The sequence below is a fragment of the Aythya fuligula genome, chromosome 1, assembly GCF_009819795.1.
Source record: "Aythya fuligula isolate bAytFul2 chromosome 1, bAytFul2.pri, whole genome shotgun sequence".
Lineage (NCBI taxonomy): Eukaryota > Metazoa > Chordata > Aves > Anseriformes > Anatidae > Aythya > Aythya fuligula.
Window position 1 is genome coordinate 43667691 of NC_045559.1, and position 12480 is coordinate 43680170.

A 12480-nucleotide genomic window follows, 5' to 3' on the forward strand; every position below is an offset into this window, starting at 1 on the left:
TTCATTTTATCATCATGAAGCTTATGTATTTCAGCAGAATTTGGAAACCTGCATTTTTCTATTAAAAAAAAGGAATGGCCTAAAACCTAAAAGGCCTAAATACTACTGTACTCAACTTGTTTTTTAAAAAGTGTTAATTCTTGTCTACCTTTGATGCTTACATTCTTTTATTTGCTGATACTTTCCTTTGTTCAATCTTTATTAGTCAGCCCTTCTGTTGCTGTTTTGAATTTTCATGCTATTTTCTTGATAAAGGGGAATTGCTTTATTAATCAAAAAAAATTTGTTAAGTTTTATTTTCTTACATTGTCACTCTCTTGAACATGACTCATTAATGACTTGGAGAAGTGAGAAATACAGTGTCTGTATCTGTAATTTGCTACAGCAATATTTTTTTCCTGCTTTATAGTTTATCTGTAACATCATAAAATACACATTTGAGACCAAGCCTGTATAGGTCTGTAAACAGACCTTCTATCCACAAGGCGAATTGAGAAGCTGGAGTTTTAAACTAGACTCGAGCAGCAGTAGGCAGAGAAGGTACCACCAAAACCCAGAAAACACAAGGCAAGAGAGTAAGTTTTAAGAACATCCATTCAAATAAGGTTTGCCCTAAATAAAAAAGCACATGCAGCAACCACTAACTCAGTTAAAGAACACACAATGTAGAAATAAAAAAATACTCAAGAAAATGTATCAGCAATACACTGAAGAACATGTTTAGAAATTATCCATTAAGTATGACATTTACATTACAAAGCATTAAGAACAGGGTTAATAGCGGTGTGGCTCAACATGATTTTGTTTATTTATTAGCAATTGGAGACTACTTTGATGGTCTCACTCAACTGTCTTTAACACCAGCTATTAATAGCTTGAAGTAGCAGGGCCCTTCATAAACTGCTATATGATAAACCTAACACAAGATCTCAAAAATAATATAATAGAAATTGCAGTCTTTCTGCATTGTCTTTCTGCCTGTAAATGAGTAGCTGAGCTACTTCTCTGAAGCCATTTGATGAAAAGTTTTCTTTTGATGAACAAAGACTATAGAAGCAGCAGCAAAGGGATGATCATTTTGAAAACACAAATTGAGATATTTCCTGCTCTTTCACCAAATAACAGGCCTTTGTGGTTAGTTCAAACTTTTTTATATTTCACAGGGGTATGAGAGGTTTCCCAGTGTCCAGCAAATTCTTTGAAGATATTTCTATAGAGATGCGTACATGTGGTCACTTTGAATACGTACAGATTTCTACACATTTCAACTGCCATTGTATAATTTTAATAATACATAATTTGAATGAGTACATTCTTAGTCATGACTTAGAGAAGATGTGCTCATGATCCAACTACCAAGAACCCAGACACACTAGAGCTATAAAAAAGTCAATCAAGCAACAAGGATAGTCTGGGCTATTATTTTTCCCGTTTTGTTTTTGATTTCACATGGAAGCAAGTTGATTTGTTCCCGACAAATCAAGAGTCCTGCTGAGATTCCAGCTGCAGGAAATGATGAAAGATAACCAACTTAGATGCCACTAAGTAAACAGAAAGAAGTAGCAAAAGATTCTTTAGCTATGTAAATAAAAATTCAGCAAGGAAAAAAAATGAAAACTAGGTACGTAGTAAGCTCAGGATTAATAAAGAAGTAATTAGAAGTAATAAAGGAACTGTTCCAATGATGAATAAACAGTATCATCTTCACTAAAACTCTGGAACTGGAGAAGACAGGACAATCTGATTTATGGAAACAAGTATAAAATGGAAATCATTACTACTGGAGGCATAAGTAAAATTACAAATCTAAATCACAAAATGGAAAAGAAGAGGGGCTTAATTTCCATGCCAGAAAATGGGCTTGCAACATTGCAGTCACAGCAATGAAATGCATCCACACTGCCAAAGGACATAAAAGCACAACTATATTTACCCTAATCTTGGCACACAGACCCCAAGCCAAGAACAGATCTGCATTTGGTATTTAAACTCTTGTACACAAAGTTTTTTATTCAGGGGAAAAAAGACTGGAAGCTGTAACAATCTAATGTCTGATTATCAACTGTAGAAAGGTCCTTAATTAATTGGTAAACAAAGATGAAATTCACGTAGAGGAAGTTTCAACAATGTAATAAATAATTTGAACTTCTTAGATTGTTTCACGAGTTTAACAGATTTGAGCACAGACAACAACAGTGCTTAAATTAAGGGAAAGGTAAAAACCTTAAAGACAGTATTTTACACTGTGTAGGATTCCTTTTATTTAAGGCCTATCAGAATACTTCAGTAACAGTCTTGCATAACAGAAACAACAAGGAATAAAATACACTGAACTGAAACAAATGTTTATTCCTGTCTATCATTCAAGGGGATGAAATAATACTTGCAGCTCAACTGCCCCTGCTGCTAGCAAAATCTATTTCTCTTACCTTGAGAAGAGCCATCATCCTCATCATCCAGTGTAAGGTCAATGACACCTCCTGAATTGCTTCCTGCGACCTTCCCGCTCTGAAAGACAAAACTCCTTCATTTTGCAAAAGCAAATCCAGGGAACACAGATTGAAAAAGGGATATGAATTGAACATTGTGTAAGAGAGAGAACTGAAGCGCTTATTAGAAAGGATGAAATGAGGAGGAGGAGGAGATTTCAGACAAATTTCCTCAGACTTGGAAAAACAGGCAATGACGAAGTGACTAGACTGCAATATCAAATTTTGAAGCACCTTTTAACTTTCTAAGAAGTAGGAAAAAACCTTGATGACCAGTAGTATGTTGTTATTTTACAGGTAAATAAATTAACAAAACAGTATTATAATCTTTGAATATAAATATAAGTTAATTATGACCCTTTTAATATTTTAACCCAATTGTAACCTGTGCTTTCCAGCATAACCTTTTGACAAAATAGTCACCGGGACAACTCATCTTGAGATAGTCTGGGCCTACCTGCATATGGTGAAATTGACTTCACAGTAAGGAAACCTCTCACAAAACCTCTGTGCTGATAAAATACATCATCAAAAGCCATCAGAAAACTCCAATGGTTTCCAGCTTTGAAGAGTAACTTCATTATTGTATTTTATCCCCTATCACAAAACTCATCATTTGTTATTCTAGATATGAAACCATTTTTAACCATCTCTTTGGAGAGGATAAAGACATCATTTATGTTATTGCGAAGGCTTAAAGTTACAAAAACCTAGAGGGCCATCAAACAAAATTTATCTTCTGGATCAATGACTTTCCCTTAGCTGTTCAGACTAGAGCTGGACCACCAGCTTCTTCCTTTAGCTGGTGAAGTGAACATTGGGGAAGGCCCTATATATTTCTGGGTTTTTAAATCTGCTTTCTAGAACAGATCTTGAATGAAGTCAATGTCATCTTTCTTAAATTTGATGCAAAAATTTGTGTTTCTTTGGTTTTGCAGAAAAAGATGATCATTTATTGTTGGGCTGAACTGCTACTGACTTGTGGATTACAGTAAGCCAGGTTCCTTGGGTCAGACAAGGGGTTAGGAAAGCAACATAATTATCAACATCACTGAATAATTAACATTAACATGTAAAAAAATCGTAAGAGTTATCAGCCACATGTCGCCAGCATGATAAAAACTAGGAAGATTAGAGTTAGTGCTGTGTGGCCTGATGGGGACAGATGCAAAAAGTCCAAGCACTGAGATTATCTACTCTTTTAACTTTAAATAGGGTAAAGCAAAGCCTTTAAGAAGGTCTTAAAAACAGTTCTCACACAGACAAGACCTTGAGGAGAGAGAAAAAAAGCATCATAAAAAATACAAATGAAAGCTGTCTCTGAATTATTGGTCACTGGATTTGGACAGCCTGACATGAATGATCTCTTCATTACACAGTTAGATTATAAGGTGATTTCTGCTTAAGCTCTATTTCTGCCACCGATGAAATTCTGCTGAATCATATAGGTTCCATAACCTATATGATTAAAAAAAAAAAAGGAAAAAATAGCTAGGTACTTATGTTCCAAGGTGGCAGAAGAGACCTCTATATGGACTCTATCCTTGCTATTCATAAACATCTTTCACATGTATTAATCATGGAATTCTTCTGTTGAGTGATTTCTATTTCAGAAACCTTCCAGCTTCAGTTTTCTTAGTACGATGAGCTCATTTAACCACTTGAAGCTTAAGATAAAAAACACATTCAAATAATCAATGAGAATTTGATTAACACAAAGCCAAGAGGAATTTCATCCCAACTTGATTATCTTCCCAGTCAATGATGTATATTTTGAATTATGGCTCTCCTTGCCAGGAGAAAGCAGACTGAAAAATGGAGTAGGGAGATTTATGAAGAACTGGAGAAAGAAAAAACTAACATGAAGCTATTTATTTTTCCCCACTATAAAATCTGTTAGTCTGAAGTAATTTCCTTCAATTCTTCTTCTACACGGAAATCTAAATCCCTAGAAACAAATACTCTTTATAAAACTGTTTGGAAGTCCTACTTAACCATGCCAGTTGAGAATTCTTTGAATTTCCAAGTCTGCATGTGTTACTGCATGCAGTTTTGATTTTGGTGTCTCCAGAAGGCCAGAATCTCTAGTTACCTAAACAGGCAATACTAAACAAATAATCCAATCAGCCGGTTATGTCTCAAGCATGCCCTTTTCAGAAGGAAAGACCTTCTTTGAGTTAGTCACTTCATTCAAGGTTTTGTACTGAACAACCCTGGCAGCAATCTCCTCACAGGAAATATCCGTAAGTGGTTTGGTTCTTTCCACAAGACACTGTGGATCTGCAGGGCAGTTTTGAGTGGTGCTCTGTGGTACAACCCACAGTCCCACTTCCACGGCACGGAGTTCAGCTATTCCAAGAGGAAGCCGTACTCCACATACAGCACTCCCCAGCTAGTTTCTCCTAGTTCACCTGCAATACATCACCTTCGAATGAAATTTAGGGGTACAGGAAAATTTTAAGGAAACTTGAAACACTGAAAATGCTACATATTGCGTCTCTTACCAAAAGCATGTAGGGAAGTATGGTGCTGTCAGGGTATTCCCTCACAGAATAGACTGCTAATTATGCCTGCCACAAAGGTCAGAATTTTGACTGTTCAGAACATCAGTTAACATTTACAAGGAGAAGCAGGGTCCCTTTCTATACTCTGTAGCACTGGCAGGGTTTTCAAATCCTTGTAGATCTCTCAAGTCCAGAAAAGAGAAGAGATTCAGAAAGAAATGGGAATCAGAGATTGGAAGACTGGTCTATACTACATTCCTACAGGAAAGTTAAGAATTTCCATGATCTGAGAGAGATGCTGTATCACCCAATACCAGGTGTTTCTGAAGTGTCGTGGCTTACCACCTGAATGGTTAAGACCTACAAATGGAAGCATTTGGAACCATCCCTGCCAAAAGCAAGTAATAAATGCTTTTCCGAATGTTCTGTGCCCAACCATTTAAGAAAATACAAACAGCCCTTTTGGGTATCATGATTATATTATGCATGAATTATCTCCAGGAAATTTTTGTTGCTACAAGGACTTGCCAAAACTCTAGTTTATAATAGAACTGTTTGAGGAAAGGCTAGAGAGAAACAACTGCTATTGCTTCTGTAAAATGAAGAAGGGGATGGGATTCAGGGGAAGGGACTGCCCTGTTGCAGAACAGAAGAGGAGAGTCCGACATGCTGCTCAGAGCAAAACAAACCACCTTAAGAAGGCTTGAAGCTCCAGTGAAGGGAAAAAAAAGCATGACACTGGACTTCCAGACATGCATGAACAACCTTCACATTTATGTCAAAAACTGAAATAAGAGAATACGTTTTTCAGCTCCTACTATTAGACTTCAGAAGGCTTTTTGGTAGAAAGTGGTAACACAGAAATGTATTGTTATTCTGGTCTACTGTGAGTTTTCAGCTTTCTCCAAACATAGACAAGTCAGGAACACCCAAACCACCTTCAGCTGATCTCAGCAGAAGAGCATGATGATGCAACCATGACACGTTTTCATCACACTAGTGGAACAGTAAAAACCATTTCATGAGAACCCAAAACATGTCTTGTGCCTTATTTCACATGCCTAGCAAGTCTGAATAGCAAGTCAGTGGCCTAGAGTATCAAATAAACAGTAACTGGAACAAAACAACCAAAGTAATATTAAGTGATTTGTATTTATTTCAGGAACATATTTATAAAACAAACTAAATTTTTGTAAAAAGCAAACAAAACCACAACCAACAAAACCGTAACCTCCAAAGCCCCCTTTTCTCATTTTTCAGAAATGAAGCAGTCTCCAAACTGACCAGAAGTGGCACAAGAAAACTGTTTACAACAGCCACTGGGTAGTTTCTAATAATCAACAGAAAGCTTAAAATTTTACAATGGGATTTAAAATAAATGTAAAGACTGCCTTCCATCCATTTTAACAGCTTACGTATGTTAATGTATATGCCCTCACATCCAAAATGCTGTCATGCACACTTACGTTTTGCACCGGTTTACCCAGAGCTGACGTCATAACTTTGTGCAACCAGGGAGTAGCAATACAGGGACCTAAACCATCCAGTCAACCACAACTGTCCCTGACTACCTCAGTTTGAATCTTTTTCTGCTTTCACATGCCAGCCAGAAGTGCAACAATTTTACATAAAGCAACATGACAAACACAATCACATACACATCATGAAAATAAGAGTGCAAATTCTCTGTGCCTGCTGTCAGGATACCAAAGAGTGTGAGACCAATGCTGACCACATTCCCATCTGAGCTTCCAGTTATAAGGGAACAAGAACAAACATTTAACAAAATGCAGAAGAGTTGCTGATACAAATGAGTGGGTATACATGTATGCAGGCATCACGTAAACAAAACAAAACAAAACACAAAACAAAACTGAAAGAGCAATTAATCACAGAGATGTCTTGGGCCTCATCTGTCCCAAAGGCACAAACATGGTTTTCATACTTTTGAAATGGAAATAGAAATTAACAATTACTAGCATTTATGTCTATTTAAGATCTGATTTTGTATGATATGCACAAATCTATTGCACAGTTTCATCTGCTTAGGTTTGAATTACTTCTTATACGTATGTTTATTTCTGCAGTTTTTTTTTTTTTTTGCAGTGAGTAAAAGAAAGCACACATTCTGAAAAACATTAACAAAAAATAAATATAATCTTTGTTTAAAACATATTCCTCTAACAGTTTCTAAATTATTATTTGGGGGGGGGGGGGGGGGGGGGGGGGTGGATTGAGAAAATCATCTCCTTTGGGAAATGTCACATTTTAAAGATAAATGTGACAAAAATTTTAGAAGATAGCAAGAGAAATACAAGACTTCATCTCTTCCCAGCTTCCTAATTCTAATATAGTCACATCTTTATTCTTCACCTGGTTAGTGAACTTCCATTTTGCAATAAGATACTTTGCATAAAAACAACGTGTCCTGTAACTGAATGTTTCATGCTTCAGTCTAATGTATACGAGCCCAAGCAGATTCATGCAAATTGGAGTTGAAAAGCAAAACACACAGAAACATAGCATGTCCTGAGTTGAAAGGGACCCATGAGGATTGAATCCAACTCCTGGTTCTGCACAGGACCACCCAAAAAACAGACCACATGTCCAAGAGCATTGTACAAACACTTGAACTCTATCATGCTTGGTGCCATGACTAATGCCCTGGACAGCCTGTCCCAGTGCCTAATCACCTTCTCAGTGAATAACTTTTCCCTAACCCCCAGCTTGACCCTCCCCTGTCCCAGCTCCGTGCCGTTCCCTCGGATCCTGTCACTGTCCCCAGAGAGCAGAGCTCAGCGCCTGCCCCTCTGCTCCCCTCGTGAGGGAGCTGCAGGCCGCCATGAGGCCTCCCCTCAGCCTGCTCTGCTCGGGGCTGAGCAAACCAAGGGGCCTCAGCCAATCCTCACACATCTTGCCCTCTACACCCTTCACCATCTTTGCTGCTCTCCTTTAGACACATTCTAATACTTTTATATCCTTATATTGTGGCACCCCAAACTGCACACGGTACTCAAGGTGAGGCCACACCAGCGCAGAGCAGGACAATCCCTTCCCTTGACCAGATTGGCAGTGCTGTGCCTGATGCACCCCAGGATACAATTGGCCCTGTTGGCTGCCAAAGGACACTGCTGACTTGTATCCAACTTGTTATCCACCAGAACACCCCAATCTCTTTCTGTGGGACCACTCCTCAGCCTCTCCTGCCCCAGCAGTCTGTACGTACAGCCACAGTTGCCCCATTCCAAGGGCAGCATCTAGCACTTGCTCTAATTAAACTTCAAGTGGTTGGTGATTGTCCAGCTCTCTCATTTGTCAAGACCTCTCTGCAAGTCCTCTCTACCCTCAATGGAGTCAACAGCTCCTCCTGATTTGGCATAACACACAAACTTACTTAGTATACCTTCAAGTCCTTCATACAAGTCATTTATAAGAACATCAAAGTGAACCAGCCCTAAAATGGAGCCCTTGGGCCAACCTGATGCAACCCCATCTACCATAACCCTTTGAGCCCAACCATTCACCCACTGCATTATGCATCATTTATCTAACTGTATGTTGGACATTTCATCCAGAAGGATACTGTGAGAAACTGTTTAAAAAGCTTTGCTGAAATCCAAAGAGATTACATCAACTGGCTTCCCTTGGTCAAACAGATGAGTAACCTTGTCATAAAAGGAAATTAAGCTCACGTAAGGTGAAATGTGTGAAGAAGACTGCAAGGTATGATGAAAAGCAGAAACAAAGGTGAAAAAAAAGAAGCAAAAGGAAGAAAAAATACAGGAAAAGATAATTACAAGCCAAGGAGCAGCTGAGCATGCACTAGTCCAAGTCAGAAGGACTATGCGAGTGTTCTGTACTGTGACTTCACTCATTCAGTGTTGTGCATTTTTCCCTCAAAAAGCCAGCCAAGAAGAAGGAATCATACATTTACAGTCTCAAGGTCTTTTGAAAAGTGTATTATTTAAAGAAAATCTTGTCAAATTCAACATCCCTGCCCTAGCTTCTTTAGTTCACAAGGTTGTTACCTCTACACCTGCAGCATTTAACAATACATATAACTACCCTGGACTTTGACTGCATGGCAAATGCCCCAGGCAATCATCTAATTTGGGTGGTGTGGAGGAAAAGTATTTTAGTACCAAGCCGCTCTTCCACATAACTTGTGAAAAGAACAACTTAAAGACTTTTGGTTTTGCCCCTCTTCTCAAGAGTAAATTTTCATCCCCTTCAAATATGTGAGTGAAACCTCCTAAGTCCTGAACCAGAGACTAAGTTGTAGGCTTCTCTCAATACTACTTAGTCAGTTAGGCTTAAAACTGCTTTATGGTGCCTATGGAAGATAAAATAATGAAAAGCATGTATAAAATGAATACAATTTTCAGATTTGTACATTTTTCTTTCTTACGTTTACAATAGAAATAGGCATTTCTAAATGTTCTAGTAGCTACAAAACTTATGATGAAAAGTGATCGATTGCACTAATTTTTCAGAGCAAGACTTTGTCTTTTTAATATGAAAACGAACAGGAGACATTTTAATTTTTGCATAAAAATTATATACAGTACTTACACTACAATTTATGGTTATCTACAAAAAATTGGTAAAAGTGACTTATACTCAGAATTTCATGCATTTTCCACTGCATATACTATTGCAACAAACCATCTCGCTTCTTCCAAATTCCAACTACAAAAATCTTTTTAACAATTAAAGAAAGTACTGAGAAATAGATGTACTGATAAATAACACACAATTATGGGAAGAAGTGCTAGAGAAAAAATATAATACAACTTTCCTTGAGAAAGAAAAGAACTATACATTCTAGACAGTGGCTTTCAAGAATCAATGCCGTGTGAATACTACACAAATTTAAACAGAGGTATACAAGAAAAGAGGTCTTAGAGGAAATCGAAACCATGGAACTTTCTGAAGACACAAACAGAGAACAGGGTCACCTGAATTTGAAACTTTCACAAGATTTGCCAATTTGTGAGTGGCTATGAAGTCACCATTTTTACTGTAAAACCAATGTAAATTCTAAGTAATCAAAAACTTTTTCTGTTTGTCTTGAAGACTTTCATTACACCCCGTATATCATTGACAGTAATATCAGGAAATACTTGAGTTTATAGAAAATGAATAAATGAAAATCAGAAAGGAATCAGTCTCACAATGAAATGACCGTCTGTTTCTGGTGTTTAAGGGATTCTGAAGCATCTGCCTCTGGAAAACTAGGGACGTTGACTCAGGCATCTTATGTACTCTAAGGGTCATAACTAACGACATTGACTCGGTACGTCTTATGTACCATGCTCAGTTTTTCCACGTGCTGAGACCAATTTCTACTATCATAAAATATGTTATAGTGGGAGAAAGAATATCAACTTTTTCAGACAGCACTGCTGCAAATTAGGTTGATTAATTTGCAATTTTGAAAGGAAAAAAAAGAAGAAAAAAAAAGTTACTCCAATTCCATGAAGAAAGCAAATAGAAGGAAGGAGACTGAATTTAAAGACCAAAGAACATATGGTAGATGATGTTGAGAAAAGAACAGAGTATTTTTTCATCATAACTACAATTGTGAAATTTGACCAAAAAAAAAAAAAAAAGTGGTTAGAACATTATAGCATATATGTCAATGATAAACTACTGAAGAAAACTGTGAAAGAAATCTCGAGAATATAAAGCAAACAGAAAATGTTATCTGTTACATCATTTTATATAACGACACTCATACACACACAAGCATGCACATATATTTTACCACATGAAATACCAAAAGGTAACCGTTAGTATTTTGAAGAAAGTTTTGAATACGCTCTTCTCTGTTTAAGTATGATATTCGTGATTCAAAAAAACTAAATTTTGGTATTATATAACGCCACGGTTCAGTTCATCACATTGAAGTAACCACACTATTAATTGTAATGCCACCTGCTTTTCATAACAGAACATTTAAGTAAGTAAAAGTGGAAAAAATGGAGAAAAAATATCAAACCAAAACAACCAAAAAAAAAACAAAAACACACCAAAAAACAGTGAAAAATCAAAATTAATTCCAGGGTAGTAATGATCAAAACTCTGAAGATTATTTGTGGCACAATGACACAGTGCAGACAATTTTATTATTAATAGCTTCTACATTATCAAAACAGGGAAAAAAAAAAAAAAGGGGGTTGTAAAGAGACATTCCATGAAGCATCACACCACCAGTCATACATGACGCACCAAGGCGTTATATAATAGCAAAATCAATCTGAAATTATGGGGAATGATGTTAAAAGTATGTTCTGGGATTGGCATGTGCGTGGGGATGATCCTGTGTCCGCATGGGAAAGTACAAAGCCCATATTTTGTTTTTTGTCATCCATATACAAAACTACAGATTTCAAGCACAAGCAAGAACATGCGAAAATCATTTTTTTAGTACATATTTAAGTATACTTCCATCACAGACTGCTTCAAACTTATCACTCCCTAACAGTTATCAATTCCAATGCAGTTAACTCCCACACAATTGAAATAATTATTCCAGCCTTGCAAAGCTGTCATGAAAATTTATTTTATCAGGCACCAAATGCATTCATCATCTCTTACCACAATGAAAACATAAATAATAATGCAATAAAGCTAGTAGTTTACCTAGTTTGCATTTTGCACGAACAAAATTTCACAGGGCTGCAATATTGTTTTGATAGTGTGTAATACCTATCTCAGCATTTTATGTATTCCATTTACCAGACCATTCCCCCTTACCCTTATTCAGTACCGTGCAACACTTTCTACAGAACAATGCAAGCATTCAAAAAATGAGTAGCCAGTCTTAGTAACCCCTTTGTATTATATACCCTCTCACTTATTTGTTGCAAAGAATAGACATTAGCTCTGCTACCCCCATCAGTAAGAAACATAAATCAAGAAACATATATAAAAAGTTGATTGCTAGAAAGCCTGTTTTTAGGCACTAGCAAATGTAATTCCAACTAAATCTATGAAGGAACACTTGACACAATGCTTAGAAGGATTTCTGTACTGCTATGATTTTGTTTTTCTTTAATCAAACAGTTAAAAGGGTATATAATAAACACATACATGCATACATGCACACACACACACACACACACCTCTTTACTGGCTCTTACTCTAGTAAGGTGAAACATCTACCTTCTTTCTCCAAATCCCACTGAAATATACTACTAATCAGTAAAAGGATTAACGAAGCCATTAATTAAGCCATTATATAATAATAAAGCTATTAATTCAGATTAATGAAGCCTATTACTTGTGTCTGTTGTAATGAATATTTATAAAAAAACCTCTAGATTTTTTTGGTCCAAACTGACAAATTGGAGCCTATAAAACACAAGCACATGTACTTATTAAAGCTGTTCTTAGTAGCTGGGGGCTGGTTTAAGTAACAGAGACAGTCTCAGGGAAAGACAACCCACTGTAAAAAAATGAGTTTAAAAATCATCCAAAGAATT

General features: G+C 36.7%; 1 protein-coding gene across 2 annotated transcripts in view; it reads right to left on the reverse strand.

Moving 5' to 3' along the window:
- The window catches only part of ATF7IP (activating transcription factor 7 interacting protein), a 106435-nt gene that overhangs the window by 11271 nt on the left and 82684 nt on the right, over positions 1-12480 (reverse strand). For both annotated transcript variants that reach the window (XM_032202091.1, XM_032202081.1), the window contains exon 11: positions 2430-2508. In XM_032202091.1, the coding sequence (XP_032057982.1) occupies positions 2430-2508 (79 nt within the window). The remainder of the gene's footprint in view (positions 1-2429; positions 2509-12480) is intronic.